This window comes from Temnothorax americanus, unplaced genomic scaffold, assembly GCF_048541705.1.
Source record: "Temnothorax americanus isolate GAGA-0224 unplaced genomic scaffold, ASM4854170v1 Scaffold102, whole genome shotgun sequence".
Taxonomy (NCBI): Eukaryota; Metazoa; Arthropoda; class Insecta; order Hymenoptera; family Formicidae; genus Temnothorax; species Temnothorax americanus.
The window spans coordinates 28,250-53,106 of NW_027509234.1; the positions used below are offsets into that span (position 1 = coordinate 28,250).

The 24,857-nt window shown below is 42.8% G+C and overlaps 2 protein-coding genes across 2 annotated transcripts; one reads left to right on the top strand and one right to left on the bottom strand.

The window, feature by feature from the left end:
* Positions 1-4,219: 4,219 nt before the first annotated feature.
* LOC143902676 (uncharacterized) lies at positions 4,220-5,087 on the bottom strand. The gene is made up of 2 exons (XM_077415786.1): positions 5,018-5,087; positions 4,220-4,887 (listed from the first exon to the last, which is right to left on the bottom strand). The coding sequence occupies exons 1-2, from the start codon at positions 5,085-5,087 to the stop codon at positions 4,220-4,222; spliced, it is 738 nt and encodes a 245-aa protein (XP_077271912.1).
* A 9,905-nt stretch (positions 5,088-14,992) lies between these two features.
* LOC143902683 (uncharacterized) lies at positions 14,993-16,980 on the top strand. Its single transcript, XM_077415799.1, is given in 5 exon segments — positions 14,993-15,268; positions 15,270-15,286; positions 15,372-15,468; positions 15,593-15,692; positions 15,766-16,980. Coding segments are annotated over 5 exon segments (534 nt in total). The 3' UTR covers positions 15,810-16,980.
* Positions 16,981-24,857: the final 7,877 nt, after the last annotated feature.

Sequence of the window (24,857 nt, forward strand, 5' to 3'; positions counted from 1 at the left end):
TCATGCCTCGCCTGCCAAGACTGCCAAGTCTCGAGTTGGCAAATCGACGATGCGCTACGTCATATTTATAAATATTTATTTAATCATATTTACAATTTTTTTATATTTATAACTTTTAAAAACAATCATGCATATATTATATATATAACATATATGTGTAAGCAAGTTGCCACGGCCCCCCCGGGAATTTGAACCTACCGCCGAACTTCCCGACCGACAACGCTGCCGATTCACGGCGGCCAGTAGGAAGACAAGAAGCGGCCAATCCGAGGCTCGTTACGAGAGCCAATAGGAAAGCTCGAGGACGGACCAATCCTGACCCTCGCGAGCCTACGAGTGTGGCGTGGCGATACCGTCGGTTGTCGTTGCGTAGTTGCATAGCAGGAAAGAACAATCCGTACTAATTGTCGAAAAGAAAAGATATTATTATTTGTAACGAACGAGCCTGGTCTAACGCTCACGCTTCCACAACCGTATAGCAAGTTGCTTACATATGTATATTAAAAAATTATATATATATATTTTTATTTATTTATAAATGTAAAAATTGTAAATAAAATGAAATAAATATTTATAAACATTAATTCAGGAAGGAAAAGATTTAGGAGTTACATTTAGGAGTAGAGAGAGCTATGCATAATTAAAGTATAGATATTAATTGTTACTTAATTATTTATTGAAGATTATTTTTGGTAATAATATATATGTTGATGTCCGATATATTTTTTTCTTCACCAGCTTCGCCTCTTTCTCTACCTCTGCCTCTGCCTCTGCCTCTTCCTAGCCACAAGAGTGCTAGGATATTTATTTTAGAAATATCAGTATCCGTTATTCAAACTTGATTTTTTATTCCCTCTATCTTTAATATAAAAAAAATCGAATTACGACAAATAGATATCACTTCTTTCTTCTAGTAAGAATTAATCATGACTAATTATTACTTTGATAAAAATAGAAGGAACAAAAATCTCTTATTAGGGAGACGAACGTTTATTGTAAGCGAACGAGCGATACAAACGAGCGAACTCAACGCGACACAGAGCGAGTCTACCGGACGGACGGTTAGACGCAAGTCACGCACGATTTCTTTGTGTATATATATGACATGAAGGTCGCTCATATTGGAGTAATCATACCTACAGACAATTATATCACGCGACGCTACCGCTAGGATGTGCGAATTGCTATATCTGAGAATCATTTCTAACAGCCAAGCTATTAGAACACTTCCAAAGCAAATCACCGCGCCGGACACGGTCCCCGATGATTCCAACTTAAAATGTTAGAACTGCGATAAGGGGCACCGGGCTAAAACCTGCAAAGCGACTTGGCGACAGCATTGCTATCGGTGCGGTAACCTGGGGTACACAACGCGGACTGCCCTAATTGCTCGGGAAACGCGGAAGGGGGTCAGTAGAACGGGTCCCTACGCCCCCGACTGTCGAGAACGAGGCCCGAACAACGAATACTCACAATAATAAGCTATCTCACTCGTACGTAACGCTCGATCCCGACAAATTTCCGCCGCTAAGGTATTTCAAGATTCAGATAGACGGTCGTCCCCTATTAGCATTGGTGGACTCGGGATCAAACATGACGCTCCTTGGCCGCGAGGGGTTGCAGATAGTGGATAGCCTAAGCATCCTGACCACGCGTGGAGGGGGGTGCTAGGATCCGAATGGCAAACGGACAGATAGCCCCGATTAAGAGAAAAGCTTCACTCCCTATCCATCTAAAAGACAGGAGCTAAAAAATTTCAGTAGGATTATTGCCAGACTTGGCCGTGCCGTGTATAGTGAGGATGGACTTCCTAACAAAGTTTCGGTATCGCGTTGAATTTCGGAAAATCGGAGTAATATTTCGCGGATAGACCTCGCGCTCGCTACCAGTTTTATTTGAGAGAAACGGATTCTCGCGTTTGCGGACTGGCGGAATTAACAAGGGATCAGAGAAAACATTTGGAAAATTTTTTACGGAACATAGTAACCCCGTCGGAGGATCCCGGGCTGACAAATCTAACGGAGCATAAAATCAAAGTAGGAGAACACCCGCCGTTAAAACAACGTTGCTACCCCTGGTTTCTCCGAAAGTGCAGGAGGCAATTCGTGCGGAGGTAGATAAAATGCTAGCAGCCGGGATAATCGAACCGTCCTCGAGCCAATGGTCGAACCCAATCGTGATGGTCAAAAAGTCGAATGGCAAGTACCTGTTTTGTTTAGATTTCCGCGTAGTTAACAAAATTTCGAAAAAAGACGCGTACTTAATATTACCGATGGAGGGGAAGATACTTAATAAATTACGTTTGGCAAAATATATATCCACGATCGATCTCAGTCAGAATTATTTCCAAATTCCGTTAAGTAAAGATAGCCGAGAGATCACCGCGTTTAGTGTCCCGGAAAAAGGCTTGTATTATTTCGTCCAAATGCCATACGGATTCCACGCTACGTCCCAACGACTATTAGATAATTTAATAGGCCCGAAAATACTTAAATGACATAATTATCGCGACGGAAACTTTCGAAGAACACCTCGAATGGCTAAAACAAATGCTAGACAGAATCGCAGCGGCGGGATTAACGATTAATATGGATAAATGCAAATTTTGTAGTTCTCAAGTTTGGTATTTGGGCTTCGTAGTGGAGGGGGGAGACCTGTCAGTCGACCCGGAAAAGACGCGCCCCATAATGGAGTATCCGGCTTCCCGAACACTCAGACAATTGCGTAGGTTTCTCGGGATGTCATCCTGGTATCGGAAATTTATACCGGGTTTTGCGACATTGAGTGAGCCCTTAACTCGCCCTTTGAGGAAAGGCAGGCGCTGGGAGTGGAAAGATGAACAAGTTCATGTTTTCAATAGCATTAGGAATAGCTTGATGGCGGCCCCCGTCCTGGCGTGCCCGGATTTTAAAGAGCTTTTCGTGTTGCAGATCGACGCGAGCTCGGATGGGTTAGGGGCGGTCTTGACTCAGAAATTAGAGGGCGAAGAACGCGTGATAGCCTATACCAGTCGTGTATTATCGGACCTCGAAAAACGGTACTCGATGACTGAACAAGAGTGTCTGGCCGTGGTGTGGGCCATTCAGAAGTTTAAGCCGTACTTAGAAGGTTATAATTTCACCGTGGTTACGGATCATAGCAGCTTGCGGTGGCTCCACAACTTGAACAATCCCACGGGTCGTTTGGCCCGATGGGCGTTAGAATTATTAGAGTATGATATACCGTGGAGTACCGCAAAGAAGCCCACACCACGTTCCTAATGCCTTGTCGCAAATGTATAAGAGCGCAAACGTCGGAAGGGTGAATGTCGCAATCGAGATCGAGGAATGCGAGGGTACGAGCGATGCGTGGTACCGGAGAAAGTATCGGGAGATGGCGAAGGACCCAAAACAATTATCCTATTGGAAAATAGTTGATAAGCAGCTATATTTTTTACGACCGCGACCGTTTATTTCGGAGATAGTGGGCGATTTGGACCAGTGGAAACTGGTGTTGCCGAAAGAATTACGCGCCGAGGCCATTCGCGAATCCCACAACGCTCCTCAAGCCGGTCATTTGGGAGTCGAAGAGACATATCAGCGTCTCGCCGTGTCGTATTATTGGCCAAATATGTTTCGTGAAGTTACCTGGTACATTAGAACGTGCGACACATGTCAAAGGACTAAAGTCGAGCAAGCTAGTCCCGCGGGGTGGATGGGTCGCCGCGTTATTGAAGGGCCGTGGACTTCTATCGCCGCGGACATAGTGGGACCCTTACCTTGCAGCAAGGCCGGCTACCAGTACCTTCTGGTGATCGGTTGGGTGTGTGTGCAAACCGTGCGCATCACCACGGTATCGGTCTGGGCCCACCGTGTGACCCGACCCGCCCGAAGCATGGACCATGGCAGGACCCCCAGCTCCCACCACGTCTGCACGGCATGGTCCTTTCGGGGCCTCGCGGTCTCCGGGGATACGTCGTCCGTCTAGGCGTCCCGGTCCCTCTGGGGTGGAACCTCGGAAATAACCACGCCTCCTGGGGCCCTCATTGAGATCCAACTCTGGATCTCCCGCATCCACTCCAGCGTTTGCCCCAGATCGTCCCAGAAGTCCGGGTTGGCCATCTCTAGGGTGATCCACTCATTAAGGTGGTCCATCCAGAAGTCGGACCACATCTCCCGGGCAGATCGTCGGGCCGCATCCATAACCTCGCGGGACCGCTCGTCGTATCTCTCGGTAAGCCCTACAGGTCGGGGACAAGAGGGTAGTACGGTTTCACATCCTTGACATGCATCTTCCCTACGGTTGACCCGTCCAGCTGTGTCAACTCGTACACCACCGGAGAGATCACCCGCCTCACTCTTAGAGGTCCCTGGAATTTAAACGACAGTTTCTCCGCGATATTATGCGCGGCCGACGACAGCACGTGCTGCCGTCTTAATACCAAGTCCCCTATTCGAAATCTCCGCGGTCGCCTACGTAGATTATAATTCGCGGCCTGCCTCTGGTTTGCCTGATCCATGTTCTCCGCGAGCCACTCTCGGATGGCCCGCAGCTCGGTCATACGCCGTGTCCACTCCGTAGGGTCTCGCGGCTCCACCTGAGAAACGTCTTCCACACGGTCACGCAACAAGTTCGGCGGCACCAATTTGCGTCCCAGATTCACGAATGCCGGGGACGCTCCCAAAGACGAGTGCGACGCGGTGTTATAAGTAAATCGAAATTGTGGGAGGTACTTATCCCACTCTCTATGATCCCTCTCAATAAATGACACGATCATGGTTTTCAAAGTTCGATTTACCCTCTTTACGGGGTTGGCCTGCAGATGGTACGGTGGCACGGTGGTGTGCGTGATACCATGCTCTTCAGCAAAACCCTTGATCACGCGGTTCACAAATTCGGTTCCGTTGTCTGTGAGAAGGATCTTCGGCGTACCTCACCGCGACACGATAAGGTCTTCCAATGCCTCTTTAATTTTCGGGCCGATGGCCGCTCGCAAGGTCTTTACCTCGATCCATTTAGTAAACAAATTCTGGATTACCAGAAGGTACTGGTAGCCGGCCTTGCTGCGAGGTAAGGGTCTCACTAAGTCCGCGGCGATAGAAGTCCATGGCCCTTCAATAACGCGGCGACCCATCCACCTTGCGGGACTAGCTTGCTCGACTTCAGTCCTTTGACATGTGTCGCACGTTCTAATGTACCGGGTAACCTCACGAAACATATTTGGCCAATAGTACGACACGGCGAGACGCTGATATGTCTCTTTGACTCCCAAATGACCGGCTTGAGGAGCGTTGTGGGATTCGCGAATGGCCTCGGCGCGTAATTCTTTCGGCAACACCAGCTTCCACTAGTCCAAATCGTCCACTATCTCCGAAATAACCGGTCGCGGTCGTAAGAAGTATAGCTGCTTATAAACTATTTTCCAATAGGGAAACCGTTTTGGGTCCTTCGCCACCTCTCGATACTTTCTCCGGTACCACGTATCGCTCGTACCCTCGCATTCCTCGACCTCGATCGCGACATTCACCTTTCCGACGTTTGCGCTCCCATACATTTGCGACAAGGCATCAGGCACGTGGTGTAGGGCTCCCTTGCGGGAGAGGTTCACTGGCGCACAGTACAATTGCGCACATTGCAATTGCACACAGTGCTATTGGACACATAACGTCGCGCACCGTACAATCGCGCACAGTTCGTTTGGACACATTTCATTGGCGCACAGTACAATTGGACACCGTTGCTTTTGGACACAACACATATTATTAATTTATTTAAATAAATAAACGTATGTGTGTGTGTGTGTGTTGGATTGGACACGGTTTTTGCGCACCGTACAATCGCGCACCGTTCAATCGCGCACCGTATTTACAATTGCGCATTGTACAGTCGCGCACCATACAATCGCGCACCGTTACAATCGCGCACCGTTACAATCGCGCACCGTATAATCGCGCATCGTACAATCGCGCATCGTACAATTGCGCACCGTACAACCGCGCACCGTTTAATCGCGCACAGTTAGATCAAGCATATCTTAAATATTCATACGTTATGACTGGATACATCTGAGAAACGGCAATGAAGTGTAAGGCAAAACTGGAGAATAATATAATGTAATTATTAATAAATATATTATATCGTTCCGTATAAGTTTGCCTTGCATACCACCGTTTTGACAGATTTACTAATCTCTCGTAATGTGTCAGCGTAATAATTTATTTTTATTTTAAAAACATTCTTCTTTGAGCTTTATGTCGAATGCAATGTCAGTAAGTATTGTGTATTTTTATATTTCGTAAAAATACAAGAATGCAGTTCAATAACATTCCTAGCAATATTCGAAAAAGTATTAAATTCCTTATTTTCAGTGATGAATTATATTCCATATTTATGTTATAGATAGCATATCACGGTGTTTTGTGCAGCATCTTCATCAGTGCTGAGATGGAAGAAGTTTACTTACAATACAAATTGCTGTTTCCGTGTCCTTCATGTAAGTTGCTAATTACTAAACTATTCGTACGTATATACTGCAATACGTATACTCATGAGATTTGAATACTATTTATTAACATTTTTAAACGCCTATTTCAGGTATAAGAGAACTGAGAGTTGCATATCATACGCATCTATAGCAATTTGCACAGCAGGCCTGTTATCGAGCAATAAAAAAGAATTCATTAACAAAACACAAGATTCTTTTAAGCGAGAGTTGATTATAATTTTCTCCGCTATTAGAATCCTGTGAAATGTTATGAAAACATCAATGATCATCTTTTATCTTCCTGACTTTTTGGGAAATTGAGGCTTTACTCTCAAAGCGTGTTTGTACAATGCCATTTATTGTCCATCACAAGCAGTCAAAACAAGAATCTACAAAGAGCAACATTATGTATTAGATATATATAAACAATAAATGACGTAAATAAATTAAAAGTTTATTTACACAAAATTGTATTCTTTTAATCATAATGATCATTTATATATGAACCTCTGTTTCTTGATAGTTAAACTACACACAATTTCTAGTGTATATACATTAAAAAAGATTGATTCAAATGTTTAAAATATCAAAATGGACTGTTATTCAAATAATCATTATAATCAAAAAATTTTATCGATCAGATGATATATGATAGATACTAAACTGGATTGTAAATCGCTGTATAAACGTAGTCTATGATAATTGTAAAATGGTAATGATAATGGTTTCTTATTAAAACACGTTTTTTCTGTTTCTTTACAATTTATATCTTTATTGAACATTTTTATAAAATGTGTGTACTTATCGTGTTGTATAATGTATACGGCGAAATGTTAGAAAAATAATATCACATGGCAGCGCATTATACATTTATACTTATACTTACGTATCTATACATAGGAAGACTATCAAATTATCTTTGGTCATGTATCTCTTGCACAAAAGGTAAAATCTATGTATTTAATTACAATGAGCTGCATATATTACGCATAAACAACTTTACATCGCGAATTAAGTACATTAAAAAAAAAAAAATTATTTAATATTTGCATGTAAAAATCAAACATCAAGGTATTTCGCAAACAGAAAACTAAATAATAATATTGCACTATGTATTCTACTTCACAATTTGTAAGTCTGTAGAAACTTTTAATTGTTGGAAATCTTCAATCTTAAGCTCTCTAATTTAGAGCAGACCCGACACCTGCGATCAATCCATTGCTTGACCCAGAAGGTCTTTTTGTTGTTATTTAACATCTTTTTCCTTTTTTTAAATAATGCTAGCCACTATGGTAGCCGCAAGTCTCTTCGTTTACGAGACATTATGATGTCACCACTCTCAAAGATCGACTAAAAAAGTACGTAAGTGGACACAGTTTTGAGAGAACTCTCCGAAAGAATACTCTCTGGATTCTCACGAGATGCTCGCAAGAATACAATGTCAGAAAAATTACTCTCAAATGGACAGTGTCAGAATAACTCTCCAGAGCTACTTTGGAGAGTTTTACTCGCAGGTGGACACGCGCCTTAAAACTCTCGAGAATATCTCTCGAGAGTTATTCTGACACTCTGTCCATTTGAGAGTAATTTTTCTGACATTGTATTCTTGCGAGCATCTCGCGAGAATCCGAAGAGTATTCTTTCTCTCCGAAAAACTCTCCGTTCTCTCAAAACCGTATCCACTTACGTATTTTTTTAGTTGATGTCTGAGAGTGGTGACATCATAATGTCGCGTAAACAAAAAAACTTGCGGCTGTTATAATGGCTAGCATTATTTTAAAAAGGAAAAAGATGTTAAATAACAACAAAAATACCTTCTGGGTCAAGCAATGGATTGATCGCAGGTGCCGGAACAGCTCTAAATTAGAGAGCTTAAAATTGTGAAGACTCCCAACAATTAAAAGTTTCTACAGACTTACAAGTTGTGAAGTGGAATACATTGTGCATTATTATTATTTAGTTTTTAGTTTGCCGAATACCTTGATATTAGATTTTTGTATTTAATTATTTATTTTCCTTTTTTTTAAATGTATTTAATTCGCGATGTAAAAATGTATTTAATTTCAACACTGTAACTAAAACGTGCAAACTATGTAAAACTAAAGTGTAACTAATTATTGACCAAGTAATTAGAAAATGTATTAAAAATATTCTTACCTAATTCTTTAAATTATGAATTTTTTTGCACTTTATTCGCAGAACATAAAAATTTTAAATTTTTTTTATTTCTGTCACAGTAGTTATAAAGTATCGTTTTCCACAATAGTTCATGATTTCCGCATTGTTTAATAAATTCCTTTGTGTCATCAAAGGAACAAACTTTTGCATTCTCGATTTTTACTCTCAACATGTAGCTCTCAAAATACGAACAGCGTCCGAGCTTGGCGAGCTGATCTCCGAGAGTAAAATAACGTCGTGTCGATTTGCAAGTAGGTCTTGACAAGTTCGCTCGCCGAGAGCTGCGATTCATTCTCCGTTAGGTACTCTCCAGGAATATGTCTATTTGCGAGAATCAATCTCGAGAGCTACTCTCGAGAGTTTTACTCGCAGGTGCACGCACCATAAGACGTTCTATTTGTTAAAAAATAATTGTATTAAAAAAACTCAAAATAATATTTAATTTCAACATGACATACGCATACATTAAAGTAATAATTAAATTTTGGTAACACAAGGAAATTTTAACGTATACACACGATTTTTTGCTGGGTACGTTCCGCGTAACGCAACATTCTTGTACGTAATTTCTGTACGTAAGGCGTAAGATACTACGACAATGTACGTGCGCTGGCTCTTAGCCTCTCGCCTTTTTCGATGGCAGGAAAATGATACGCTATCATTTCCACACCACCTTGCGGTAGATAGCTTGGTGCGTTTTTTTAATAGTGGTTTCCCCGGTAGGCCTAATCCACTCTCATTATTTAATGCAAAAATTGTTCGAAGTGCCGTCCTCTTTCTCGTATGCAGAGTTCGGCTCTTCGTACAATATTGCGCGTCGCACGGTGCGTCATGTCCGGCGTAATAGTATGGAAGGCCACACAAAAATAGCTTCACGTACTTCGTTTTCTCCACCATTACGCCGGTGCTCGATTAGACTTTTTATATGACCCCATACAAACTGTCACAGTAGTATTCTACAATGGTTTATGATTTCCGCATTATTCAATAAGTTCCTTTGTGTCATCATGTAGCTCTCAAAATACGAACAGCGTTCGAGCTTGGCGAGCTGATCTCCGAGAGTAAAATAACGTCGTGTCGATTTGCGAGTAGGTCTTGAAAAGTTTGCTCGCCGAGAGCTGCGATTCATTCTCCGTTATAGGTACTCTTTAGGAATATGTCCATTTGCGAAAATCAATCTCGAGAGCTACTCTCGAGAGTTTTATTCGCAGGTGGACACGCACCATTAAAGTTATTCTAACATAAACAAAAGTTAAAGTAAAGCTTGTGGTAAACCTTGTAAACTTTGACATGCAAAATAATTAAATTTACTAAAATTAAATGTTTCTATTACACATAATTCAAGCTAAACTAATTAATATTATCTAAGGCGTAAGACGCTACGGCAATGCCTATGCAATACGTGTGCTACCTACTGTTACTACGTTTACGCGAGCGCGTTACTTCTGTAGTAATTTACGATAATTCACTCGTTTACGTGGAGTAAATTATTGTAAGTTACTACAAAATCCCGTTTACGCGAAGGAAAATCCCGTTTACGCGAAGTAATTATTGTAAGTTTAGTATGGGCTGGCTCTAATACTTTTTCGCCGCAGTGTATAACATCTGTCGCTCGACGTTCGCCGCGCTGCGCCGCGCCCCGCTCGCCGCTCGTCTCTTGACCCCCACCACTCGCCGCGCGCCGGGCACCGTGCCACCTCAGCCAGCCGCCGAGGCCCGCCTCTATCTCTCCTTGTGCGCTCATTCGCTCAGACGTTTTATTTAATAACTCGTTAATTATTGCGAATTTTGCAAAATGGTACGAGACTTTTCTTTTCAGTTTGACCCAATCTACCCCCCCTATTCGGGTGGTTATTTTTATATCGAACACCCTGTATATATGAGAAAATCTCTTTTTCAAAAAAGAAATTCTTTCATTCCGACATCCGACAGCAACATGCAATATATTGTAGAATAGGTCTTAGCCACTTCTACCAACTCACACAGAGACAGGTCTATAGGTCTGCAACTTCTCACATCTTTTTCCTGTAAAATGTTCACAAAATTAATAAAAGTTTTAATGACAATACATTATTATGGGAAAAAATTATACATTTATTTTTATTTGTTAATTTTATTATTTAATTGGAGAGATTTATATTATTCAATTTTAATTTATTATATATTATTAATGTCTTGTTGACAAATAAATGACAATGCGAGAACTTATACGTTTTACTGTAAAAAGTAATAGGTAATTTGTTACATCAAATAAAGTTTTATTAATTTTATCTCAAAAATTTTTAAAAATTTTAAATAATAGAATTTTTGAAAAAAATTTATCATTTTTACCCATTTCGTTTATCCTCCTCTTAAATCCAACATCTTGACAGACGTGTGGTGACATGTTTGGAATGACACTTTAATGGATCCCACCATCAAGCACGATTTTGTTTATAGATTATATATAAATAAATGCAATATCAAAATGGAATTAAATTTGTCAAAATAAATTGACGATTTTTTTCTTCTAAATGGATATATACAAAGAATAAATTAGAGAAACTATTTATGTACATTATTAACAAAAGCTAAGTATATATTAAAGTCCATTTGCAAGATGAGGTTTTGTAGTCTTTGTAGTCTACTGTTTCTCACTTGCACACCTACAAAGTCAAGCGTCGTCTACAATACACTGAGTAAGTGTGGAATAAGGAGTAAGAGTAGGCAGATTGGCCGAGCGTAAGTGTAAGTAAAAGTAAGAGTAAGAAATAAAATTAATTTATTTCGCTAACGCCCTTACGCCAGCTTTCTTAAACTGAAAATAGCCCTCTTACGCCTACTGTTACTCCTTACTCTACGCTTATTCCGTGTATTGTAGACGACGCTTTACAGCTATTGTAGACGACCCACAACACGGTCTGAGCACAAAGATTATTGTAACTTTTTTCCGACAAAATCGCAAACGTAGGTCAGAGTCGGAAGTTAGCGTATGTCATTTCCATCGCGTTGCACGTTACTTTGATGCGACATACATTTATGTCAGTTCTTGTGCGTTAACTTAAGACGCCGACTTCGCGATTCCGTTGAAAACAGTTATGACAATCTTTTATGCTCAGGCCCATACAGCAAATATTTTTTTATTGCGTTGTACTTACACCGGTAACGATTCAAGAACCAGGAAAAAAAGTGTACGGCAAAAAAATGATGTTACTTCCTAACAAGTTCTGTAGGATATTAAGTTACATAGTTTAGGATATGAAAAGAGCACGAGCAAAATTACTGCACTACGAGCAAAATTAATACAATACGAGCAAAATTACTACAATATGAGCTGATACAACAAGAGCCTGACCGATACATGAGCAGAAACAAGGTTAAAACGGCAATGTCCTTCTCCTTTGCCGCGATAACCATAAACATACAAATATGTAGACGGAATATGAAAGGCAACATTGGGTGCGTTCAGGCAAGACACTGCTGGTACGCATTCGTGTAGCGCTACAGTAGCGGTGTCTTGCCGGAACGCACCCATTCTTCGTTATGCGTTTGCGGAGCGCGCTATTAGGCTGGATTCCCATGGCAGGTATTTACCGCGTAAAGGTATATCTAGACAAACTTGCATAGAAACGCATAGAAGAAACGGATTGGTCTATTTCCTTATGCACATGCATATGGACCAATCAATTCTCTTATGCGCTATGCAAGTTTGTCTGGATTGACCTTAAAGGCCATCACACACAAAATACATAGTTTAGCATAAACGTAGCATAAGACCGTTAAACCAATGAGCATCCAGTATAAAGTCGCCATATTAATTTACATTAGATGCTCATTGGTCCAGCTGTCTTATGCTATGCTTATGCAACTTACGCAATTTTGTGTGCGACGGCCTTAAGGCCTTAAGCGCATGCGCATATGGCTTCTGCCTTCTGCTTATGGCATTCGTATGTATTTGACCGGAAATGAATGTCCGGGAAAGAATCTACCATATGAAATCGTTTGTATTTCGTATGAAGACTTTTGAAGTGCAATTGAAAAAGTTTGTGAGTCATTCGTTTAATTGTAATTAATTAATTATTTTTACACCATGCATTTAACCGAAATAGATAAATTAATAAAAGTTTTTATACGGAATCGTTTGTATTTTGTATGAAGAATTATGAAGTGTGATTAAAAAGGTTTGTGAGTCACCCAGATAATTTTAATTAAATATTTATAAACTCGGTAATTAGCCGAAATATAAATTTTTAGTTATTCATGTTAAAAGAAGAAGGCGCTAGTGTTCCCGAAGGTCCGTCTGCAATCAGAATTAATATGAACGTTTAAAAAATTATTTTATACTGAAATAAATAAATATACAGGCTAATATCTGTAGCTATATAAGCGATAGTTGCTAATTAAGTTTGTAAAGATGTACCAGCTGTGCAGGGTGAAGAGCAGGTTATCTCAAACGCCACAACCCACAACCCAATTAAAAAAGACTTAAATGTCATTACCGCTGAGAAGTACTTCTTGCCATTTAAGTTAGCATGTCAGAGCAACCGAATTGTCCATTGCGTTCCACCTTGAATTTTTTTTACAGTTGTTTATTAGGATTGCCCTACTTTTAAATTGAGCGCTTTTTAATGTATTATTATTATTAAACTACCGATATCGATATATTATTAATAATTTAATATTAAAACTTGACAGAGTGACGTAAACTAATTCGCTCATAGTATTATAACAAAGTATTATGCGTTCAAATTCTCGAAAGCTAGCTTCTTTACTATGCTCTCTCTTTATGTCGATCGATTCAGATAAAACTCTCCGAAGTCTTTCTTTCTCTCGCGATATTCCTAGAGTAAAACTGTACAAAAACTCTACGAAAGTGGCGATATTTTTCACGGATCTGGTTTTGAGTCTCGGCTCTTGGGGAAGGTACGCATGTAGAAAGAGTACGCCAACACAGTTTATCCTGATAAAATGGTTATCAATCTCTATAAGTTCTTTATTGTTTACACATAAATTATAGAATATCTAAACGTTTCTTTTTTTTCGATGTTCTGTGAAATTGTACAATAGAGTTACAAATAAAGATAAAGCCACACTTTACGTATAATCTGATTCAGTTTTTGCTAATGTTACATAATAACGTGCCAAAGAACTAACAGTTAGACTATTTAAGAGGCTATTTAAGAATTTTAATTAAGATACTGAAAGCATAAAACTGTTCAGCTAGCTTTACACAAAGATATTGGTCTTCTTTAATAATCTGCAGCTGCACACCCTCATCGGTCTGTGGACCGGTGAAGCAACCGCAGATTGTCTCGACAATGCGCACAATCAGCAGCTTGTTAGGCCCGTTGAATCAGGCACATTGCCAGAGAGATGGCTATATGCGATTAACTTCTGCAGGCAGTCCAGTGCTATGTCACCACAATCCGTAGTGACTAGCTCTGACATGCTGATTCAAATGGCAAGAAGTACTTCTCAGCGGTAATAACATTTGAGTCGCTCAATTGGGCTGTGGCAGGGCGTTTGAGATAACCTCTTTACCCTGCACAGCTGGTACATCTTTGATCTCGTTACGGAGGTCCTCTGCAAGACAGAATATTAGTCACAAACTTAATTAGCAACTATCGCTTATAATTACAGGCTTATTAGTCTGTATATTTATTTATTTCACTATAAAATAATTTTTAAAACGCTTATATTAATTCTGATTGCAGACGGACCTTCGGGAACACTAGCGCCTTCTTCTTTTAACATAAATAACATAAAAATCTATATTTCAGCTAATTACCGAGTTTATAAATATTTAATTAAAATTATCTGGGTGACTCACAAACCTTTTTAATCACACTTCATAACTCTTCATACAAAATACAAACGATTCCGTATAAAAACTTTTATTAATTTATCTATTTCGGCTAAATGCATGGTGTAAAAATAATTAATTAATTACAATTAAACGAATGACTCACAAACCTTTTCAATTGCACTTCAAAAGTCTTCATACGAAATACAAACGATTTCATATGGTAGATTCTTTCCCGGACATTTATCTCCGGTCAAATACATACGAATGCTTATGGCTCCTGCAATTTTATGTGCTTCCACCTTTAGGGCCTAAGCAGAATGGCTGTCTTGGCAGTGTTTTATGCCTTAAGTCTTTGTCTTATGTAATGCACAATGCTGTACAGTCTTGCAAATGGACTTTAATGTATACTTAGCTTTTGTTAATAATGTACATAAAAATAGTTTCTTTAATTTATTCTTTGTATATATCCATTTAGAAGAAAAAAATCGTCAATTTATTTTGACAAATTTAATTCCATTTTGATATTGCATTTATTTATATATAATCTATAAACAAAATGGGTAAAAATGATAAATGATTATTTAAAACTCAAAAGGAAAATTCCTGTAAAACGTTTAGATTTTGAATATGTCCTTCGTTTAAAACATACGCAAATGGAAAATCTCAAGACATTGAAAGATAATGTTAACATAAATTATCTTTCACCAATAAAAATGCATGACAAGACCGATATCGAAGACGAAACTTTTTATCTGTTTGCAGAACAAACTGCAAATAAAAATAAAAAGGATAATTCCAGTCTGGATAGCACAGAAAACAAGCCACCTAAAAAAAAAGTTATTAATGGATAAATTTAATGTGTAAATATTACTTAATAATTGTGTTAATGTGTGTGTGTGTGTGTGTAAGTTGCTTTTATATATCTAATAAAAACATTATTTACAGATGGTCAAAAAGAAAGGACGTTTCAGAGCAGCTTAACATGCGACGTAAAGCTGACAGAACAAAGTTAAACGGCTGGGATTGCTGGGAATGCAGAGAAGTAATGCAATATTAACAGTAATTATATGAGATATGAATAAATAAAATAATATAAAAATAAATATAAATAAAGAAATAAAAATATTTTTTTCATAAAAAAGTAATTTATGATATTTGATTTCCAGTATTATAACAATTTGTCATTGTCAAAGAAAGAGTTACAAAAACGGAAGAATCAATGCTCGCGACATCGACGCAAATATGAGCGACCAAATACACCAGAAGGTATATTTTATTTTATTATCATTTTTTTATGTTATATATACATATATATAGAATAAACATTATCTTTTTAAAGGTTTTTGGAATCCGGAGTTTCCTGAGACATCAGGCACCTATTGACAGAATAAAAGGTGAAATGTGATAAGCCAAGTGATGGCTCGTATCATTTTGATTAGGTTGTTTTCACTGAGTATATACACATATTGTAGAACGCAAACAACATTACTATACTTCTAATGTACAAACCATATTAACATATATATATTCTTATATTTACAAATAGATATAGATCGGCCAAAACGCATCATTCAAGTCATCGAGTACCAAACGACGTTTTCGGATAAAAATCTAATAAAGCAAAGGAGGAGCACAACAACAGCTATACTATTGTATCAGGGATAATCGACGTCGACATCGAGGACATCAACAGGATGCTGGATGAGAACTCTACGCTTACAAATATTAATACACACACATGATACATCCATATACACAACACGCACATAACACACATACACACACAACCGCACGTAACACACAAACACTTCACCTTGCATCGGCGTTACGCTTCACAAATACAGACATACGCAAATACACATGTATACACATCGTCTATCACACACACACACACGCACGCACGCACGCACGCACGCACGCACGCACGCACGCACGCACGCACGCACGCACGCACGCACGCACGCACGCACGCACGCACGCACGCACGCACGCACGCACGCACGCACGCACGCACGCACGCACGCACGCACGCGCGCACGCACACACACACACACACACACACACAATGCACAAAATTTAACATTTTCTGCAAGTGCTGATGAAATATATATTAATAATACTTTGCTTAAGTTACAGAATGCCGCAAGATCCAGATCTATTAACAAGAAAACACGTTGCCATTACCGTGTGGTGAAAACGAGGGACATGGTATCCATTATTCACAAGAAGTCCCGAAATAAAATACAGACAAAAGCTACTTTTATACTTATATGTACAAAGATTTATAAAAAACAGATAAGTTTGTGAAAAGGATGTATACTTGTAAATAATATATACATATATATAAATTAAAGGAAATTAGAGGAGCCACTCGATCGCGTGAAGGCAGAGCTAAAGTAAGAATGCAATGTATATTAATATAAAACTTTTCTTTTTCTCCCGACTGCTGCCAACCTTCGGTTGGCGAAGACAAGAGAGTATGCGTTTCACGGAGGCCGAATCTTTGTTACCTTAGTTCTCGATAACTACAACATACTTTGATATGTGCTTCCGTATATAAGTTTCCTATTGATCAAGCAGGGTTTATAGCGTATAATTATCATCAATCGTTGTGTTATTCTCCCGACTGCTGCCAACCTTCGGTTGGCGAAGACAAGGGAGTATGCGTTTCACGGAGGCCGAATCTTTGTTACCTTAGTTCTCGATAACTACAACATACTTTGATATGTGCTTCCGTATATAAGTTTCTTATTGATCAAGCAGGGTTTATAGCGTATAATTATCATTAATTGTTGTGTTAATAAAAAAGCGAAAAAACGATACATTACATTTATATGTTCTCTTATTGGCTATCGACTGAGTTACAGAGGAAATTGATTAACCAATGACATGCATCCACATGAGGAATTTTAGTGAGATTCTAGTTGCCTCTATGGGCTTCGGCAGAACGTATAGCTTTTCTATTCATCGCTGCACGCTCATTGAATATCGCGCGGCGTGCACGATGTTATCGCGCGCGCTGGTCTGCTCTATTGCTCACATGTCATATTTGGCCGGTAGTTAGAGGTTAAGTTTGTTTATACAAATTTAATCTTTACAAAATTAAATAAAAATATAATAAATAGTGTGATAAACAGTAATACACTGCCTAATACAAGTTTGTTTATTGAATTATTTCCTCGGAAATACCATGTGGTATCAGGTATCTTATATATGTGTATACATACAGGGTGTCAAGTAATAATTAAGCGGATCACTGCTCGTGATGGGCAGCTAGAGCGGGTAAAACTGAATCAAAAAGTCTTACTGTTTTGTAAGTATTTCAATAATTAATAATACAATAATTAATAAAGATACGCAAATCAAGATGCGTTTGTGCGATTCGACGAGAAGGAGCAGTCAAATGTTTACGTTGCTATTAGGCCGCAACGAGACATTGGGAGGAACGCTAATGTTTATAACAAAAGTTATTAACTATACATAAGTGACACTCATTGTCATTATTGTTTATAAAGCACTCTTCTCATAATATTTTGCTATGCACATAGTAACGTAAACGTTGGGCTGCTCCTTCTCGGCAAATCGTGTGGATGCACACTGATTAATTCTCTTATCTTTATTAATTAATTTCTCATTAATTATTGAGAAACTTACAGTACGACAAAAGACGTTTAATTTGATTCAGTTTAATTCGCTCTTTCTGTCCACGAGAAGTGGTCCGCTTATTATTACCTAATACCCTATATATACATGGTTATATAATTGTGAATTTATTATATATATAAATAAAAATCATTAAAAATGTTGAAAAAATAGAGAAAATTACCTAAGTCATAATTAATCTCATACTATTGTGTATAAGATTTAGATTATGCCTAGTACCTATATTTTCAACTATTTATATGTATAGTGTAAAATATGTTTCTGCATAGCATAGAAATATATGTATTGCTTTTAAAAGTATAAAATAAATAAATAATTAAAATCTCGCAACAGAACAGCAAAAAAATAAGTAAACAAAAATTATAAAATAAACAAAAACCTAAAAATTGATTAGTAAAAAACAGATTTAAATAAAATCTCCGGAGCAGCAACAAAAAATTATAAAAAAAAGTTAAAAACAAAAACAAAAAATTAAACAAAAAATTTAAAAACAAAAAAATTTTAAAACAAAAACTTATAATAAAAATTTAAAAAAATTTAAAAACAAAAACTTATAATAAATAAATTTAATTAAAAAAATTAAAAACAAAACATAATTTAAATAAAAATTAGAAACAAAAAATTAAACAATAAAAAAATTGTTTAAAAAAAAAACTTGACTGCTGCCTAACTAGGTTAAATTAAATGCAAGGAGGAGAGTGCCACGCACCGCGGCGGTCACATTGACGTGTCCGCCGGACGAATATACGGAGTGTATGGCACTGGTCCGTCAGCGCATTGTGCTGGCGGACCTTGGCATCACTAAGACGCCGAACATCAGGCGCACTGCGACTGGGGGCATTAGTCTGGAGCTATCCGGCTAGGGTAGCTCCGAAAAAGCTGATGCCCTGGCCGCAAGGATGGCCGACGTCCTCGCGGGGAGAGAAGGAGTTAGGGTCGGTCGCCCCGTGACATCGGCCGACTTCCGCCTGACCAACTTCGAGGAGTCTGTTCTGGAGTGGGAGATCAGGCACGCGGTGGCGACAAACGGAGGGACACTACCGGTGGGCGTGCATGTTGGGCCCATACGTAAGGGGCCCAACGGTCTATGCACCGTCGTGGTGCGGTGCCCACTCGCCGCCGCCAATTCGGTTGCCTGTATGGGGCGTATAACGCTGGGGTGGTCCTCGGCTCGGGTAGCGATGCTGGAGAAAAAGCCTCTCCAGTGTTTCCGCTGCCTGGAGCTGGGACACACCAGGGCAACCTGCACCAGCGAGGTGGACCGCACCGGCATGTGCTACCGGTGCGGAGAGATGGGGCATCCTGCGCGTACCTGTCAGGCTCCCGTGAGGTGCACCGTGTGCGCCGGGAAAGGTCTCCCCCAGGACCACAGGGTCGGGGGTCCTGCGTGCACCGGATGCAGGAACAGGACTCGTCGCGCAAAGAAGGGAAAGAGCGGTCCGTCTCCCCCCCCCAACGCGCGACCCCCACGGCACTAAATCCAGGGCCAAAGTCAAAAGGAAGGCGCCGGCGGACCTCGAGGTAACGGGTTTCGAGGTCAGCCATGCGGGAAAGGTGGCGGGTCTAGCGGTCGGGGGGACGGGGACCCCGGAGCCCCCGAAACCGCAGAGGCAGCCGAGGGTCAGACTGGCCATCACATCGGCTGCAATTGCTGCGACGTCACCACCCGAGCGAATGGAGGTCGACCAGATCACCGACCTGACCAAGGAGGATGACTCAACTCCACCTTATTGCCCCCCTCCTGTAGACAAAGACCTCAGGGCGCTGCAGGAGGTAGAAAATACCGCCGGGGAACCTCCGCTCGAGATGGAGATTGAGGAGGGTGTCCCGCCTGGAGACACAGGGACGGGTGTGGACGTGACTGCGGGCAGCGCCACCCCGACAAACAAGGAGGAAGAGAAATCGGAGGGTCTTGTAGGCTACATCTAATGGCCCTCAAGATCCTCCAGGCCAATCTGAACCATGCCCGCGCGGCCCAGGACTTATTTTGCCAGGCTTTGGCCGAGCGCGGGTATGGTTTGGGTATCGTGGCGGAGCCGTATCGCGTGCCCCGCGACCACCCCTGTTGGTTTGGCGATAGGGGTGGCTCCGCTGCGATAACGATGAGGACAACGCCTACATCCCCCCCGTGCAATCTTAAATGTGCGGGGGAAGGTTTCGTGGCCGTGGAGTACGGGCCCCTCTGCGTGGTGGCAATTTATGCCCTTCCCAGCTGGACCCGTGCCAGGTATAGCCAGCTCCTCGCTGAGGTCGAGGGCTGCGTGCGGTCTTGCACGACTGGCCGGGTCTTGGTCGCGGGGGACTTCAATGCGAAGTCCGCATTATAGGGTTCTCCGCGAACCGACCGGAGGGGCGACGCCACCGAGCGGTGGGCGGCGGGTCTCGGCCTCTGTTTGGCAAACAGGGGCCGGGAGAACACGTGCGTGCGGTGGCGGGGGGGGGTCTATCGTGGATCTCACGTGGGCCACGCCCCTCGTCTCCCGCGACCTACACAATTGGCGGGTGATCTCCGATTTGGAGACCCTCTCGGATCACCAATATATCGAAATGGTCGGACTTGCTCACCCGCCGTCTGGCCGCTGGCAGAAGATTGCGCAGATGGGCCCTGAAGAAGATGGACACAGACCTGTTACAGGCTGCGATCCTGGCCCTCACGTGGGGCAAGGAGGAAACAGAATACGGGGGGGCGGAGGCCGACGTAGACGTTGATGAACTCGCTGGGGACATGGTCAAGCTAGTATCGCGTGCGTGCGACGTGGCCATGCCCCGGCTCAAGCCAATGCCCCCCCGAAGACAAGCGTATTGGTGGACCGAGGAACTGGCTGCTCTTAGGCGGTCCTCGGTCCGCGCCAAACGCCAATGGAGAAGAGCGCGTGCAGGAAGGAGCTCCTCGGCAGCGTAAACAAGGATCCATGGGGGCGTCCCTACAGGCTTGTACTAAGCAGGCTGAAGCCGTGGACGCCCCCGTTGACGGAGTCGCTGGCCCCCAAGTTCGTTAAACGGATAGTCCGCGAACTATTCCCCTCCGCGGACGGGGGGAGGTAAACTTTCCTCCCACCGCTCATTACGTATGGGAGGGGGCTTGGGAGGTCGGCGACGACGAGCTGTCGGGGGCCCTAAAGAGGGTCAGAAGAGGCAAAGCCCCTGGCCCCGACGGCATTCCGGGTCGCGCGTGGACCTTGGCCGCGGGGGGAATCGCCGGCGATATGAGGCGGGTATATACCGCCTGCTTGCGAGCCGGTCGGTTCCCCCGAGAATGGAAAATGGCCGGCCTGGTGCTCCTGCCAAAGCCGGGTAAGTCTCCGGACCAACCTGGCGCATACCGTCCCATATGCCTGCTGGACGAGGCAAAATATTCGAGCGAATAATTGCCGAACGCCTCGTCCAGCACCTGTCCCGGAAGGGAAAGGAAGGAATTTCGGATGACCAATTCGGCTTCCGTGCCGGGAGATCGACCATCGACGCAATAAAACGCGTCCTCTCTCGGACGGAGGCCGAAATCGCGGGGGGGAGGGTAGTTGCTGGCATCGGCTTCGATGTCAAGAATGCTTTCAACTCTCTCCCCTGGCCCGTGATTGGGGACGCTCTTAAGGCGTATGGCGTCCCCGATTATCTGACCATGGTCATCCGGGATTATTTTCGGGACAGGGGTCTAATATATACAGACCGGGACGGTGTTCTGAGGACCCGTCGGATTGAGTGCGGGGTCCCCCAAGGATCGGTGTTGGGGCCCCTGCTATGGATCGTCGGATGCGATCGGGTCCTCAGGACTCCCCTCCCCGCATGCTGTTGGCTTTCGGGATATGCTGACGATATATACCTGGGAGTCAATGGGGAGGGGTGGCGGGAGCTTTTCAGGTTGGCCAATGCGGCAGCCGAGAGCGTGGTGCGCTCGATCGAGGGACTGGGCCTGGAGGTGGCGCCCCCGAAAACCCAATTTACGGTTTTCTTCAACAAAAGGGAGAGGGGCCCACCTCCGGAAGGGCTCTGTCTCTCGATCAGAGGAATACGAGTCCCGACCACTCCGTGGATGAAATACCTCGGCGTGTGGCTGGACAGCAGTAGGAGCTTTGGCGAGCACGTGGCCCGTGTGGCCCCGAAAGCCGCGCAAACGGCAAATTGCCTGGCTCGGCTTATGCCGAACCTTGGCGGGGCAGGAGGGCACGTGCGTCGTCTCTACGTTGCGGTGGTCCACTCTGTGCTGCTTTACGCAGCACCGATATGGTGGGAGAAGGTGAGCCAAACGGCTCGCCTACGTGGGCGCCTGGCGGCGGTGCAGCGGGTCGTTGCGATCCGTGCCGCCAGGGCCTACCGGACCGTTTCGCACGTGGGGGCGACCGTCCTCGCCGGAATACCGCCCGCGCATCTCATCGCGAGGATGCACGCATCCGTGTACGAGAACATCGCGGCGATGCGCGGGCGCGGACAAGTCATCGTCCCAAGGGCGAGGGCGTTGCTAAGGCTCCAGGGTAGGGAGGCCCTCCTTCAATGGTGGTCCGACTGGTTGTCGGACCCCCGACAAGCCAGTTTCGGAAGGAGGACTGCGGAGGCTGTCCAGCCGGTACTCGCGGAGTGAGTGGAGGGCAGGAAGTATAGATACCTGGCCTTCCATGCGGTGCAGGTGCTGACCGGTCACGGTTGCTTCAACACTTACCTGCACCGCATCGGGAAGGAGCGCACCGCGCGCTGCTGCTACTGCCCGGAGGTGGCGGACACGGCGCAACACACGTTAGAGTTCTGCCCCTTCTGGGACGAACAGCGCCGTGTCCTCCGGGCAGCCATAGGAGAGGATCTCTCCCTTCCGGCCGTGGTGGCTGCGATTGTGCAGCCCGGCGACGGGGGGAGACGAAATGGAAGGCGTTCGCCAAAGTCTGTGACCAGGTGATGTCGCAGAAGGAGGCGGATGAGAGGGTAAGGAGGGGGCAGGTTTTTCCCTCCCACCTCCCCCCAAGAGAGTAGTGAGGAAAATGAGGTGGGCCCCTCCCCTGGTCCCGGGCCCTCCGACTTCTCGGCGGCGACGTAGATAGTGTCGTCGTCGCCACTGCCGCGGCGACGGGGGCAATCATGGGTCGCCGGCCTCCGACAAGGCGGCGTCCCGGGGCACCCGTTTTTTTTTTTTTTTTTTTTTCGAGGAGGGTGGTGCAAGCGACACGGGGGCGGACAATCCTCTCCTCGGAGAGGGTCCGCCCCCCTGCCACTCTTTTTTCGCTGCCGGGGCAGCCGGCGGAGGTGCGCGCCGGGGGTTTGGCTCGGACCGATACCCCACGGGGATCGGTCACATGCGCCGCCCCCGGCGCGCGAGGGCGGGAGGCTGCGGCCGCTTCGGCGACCGTGGCGTCCGCCTGCCCGCTTGCGGGCGCGGGGGACGGAGGTACCTCTTCCTTCTTCCGCTCAGGGGGCTGGCGAGAGGACTGGGAGAGCCTCTCGTCCGCTGCCGATAGGCAACTCCCGAAGGGGGGGTGGTGGATGAGGTGGTGGCATTCATCTACCACTTGTATAGGTTAGGAGGGCTTGCCCTGAAGGGCGACATACGGGGGGCCCACGGAAGTGATGCCTTCGGGTTTTCCCGGGGTCCCCTCCCATGGTCATAGCGAGGGTCACCGGTTGGTAGGTTTAGTGGGTAGGCGGCGGGACGGACCTCGGTCTGGCTCGTCGAATCCCACACTCCCTCTGTCCCGCCCAGGGGGCGGAGGGGTCTTCCCCTCTCAGGAGGGGTCACAGGGCATGGCCATCGCCGGGTCCGGTAAGGCTCACGGGTCTGCCGGTGCGGCGTTGGGCCTTCCCTGTGGTGGAAGATTCCCCCAACCAAAAAAAAAATTTAAAACAAAAATTTAAAAACAAAAACAATAAATATTTAAAAAAATTTAAAAACAAAAATTTATAAAGAAATTTAAAAACAAAAACTTATAATAAATAAATTTAATTAAAAAAATTAAAAACAAAACATAATTTAAATAAAAATTAGAAACAAAAAGTTAAACTAAAAAAATTTTTTTTTTTTTTTTTTCAAAACTCCCGACTGCTGTCTAACTAGGTTAAATTAAATGCAGAAAATAAAAATTAAAAATTAATTAGTAAATGAAAACTTATACAAAAAATTTAATAACTAAAATTTAAAAACAAAAAATTAATTTTAAAAAACAAAAAATCTAAAAACAAAAACATACAAAAATAAATTTAACCAAAAACAGGTTTAAAAATTAATTAGTAAATAATAAGTTAGAAAAAAAATTTAATAACTGCAATTTAAAAAAGTAAAAACAAAATTTAAAATTGTTAAAAACAAAAACTTATATACAAAAATTTAAAAACAAAAACTTATACATAAAATAAATTTAATCAAAAACAGGTTTAATAAACAATAAACGAAAATTTAATAAAAACTTCTAAAAGTTTAAAATAATATTAATTATAATATATTAATACAATTTTTTGACACACTATTAGAAAATATTATCTAACAAATATGATTGAAAATACATACAAATACTTGATTACTTACTACAAATTATTATTATTATTATTATTATATTATTATTCTAACTTTGTGTAATCTGTTTTCATAAAAATGAAAGGACTATTAAAACAGATGGATGCATTCGAAAATATGATACATATTTAAGAATTAATGAGGGCAAAATTGTTCTTACAGCATCGGCGAATAATCGTTGTGGTCGATATTTTTGAATGCGTCCGTCTGTTTTAATTATGATCATTTCGAATATCCAGCAGGCTTTTGCGGCGCGGAATGGCGATCCTGTTCGCATT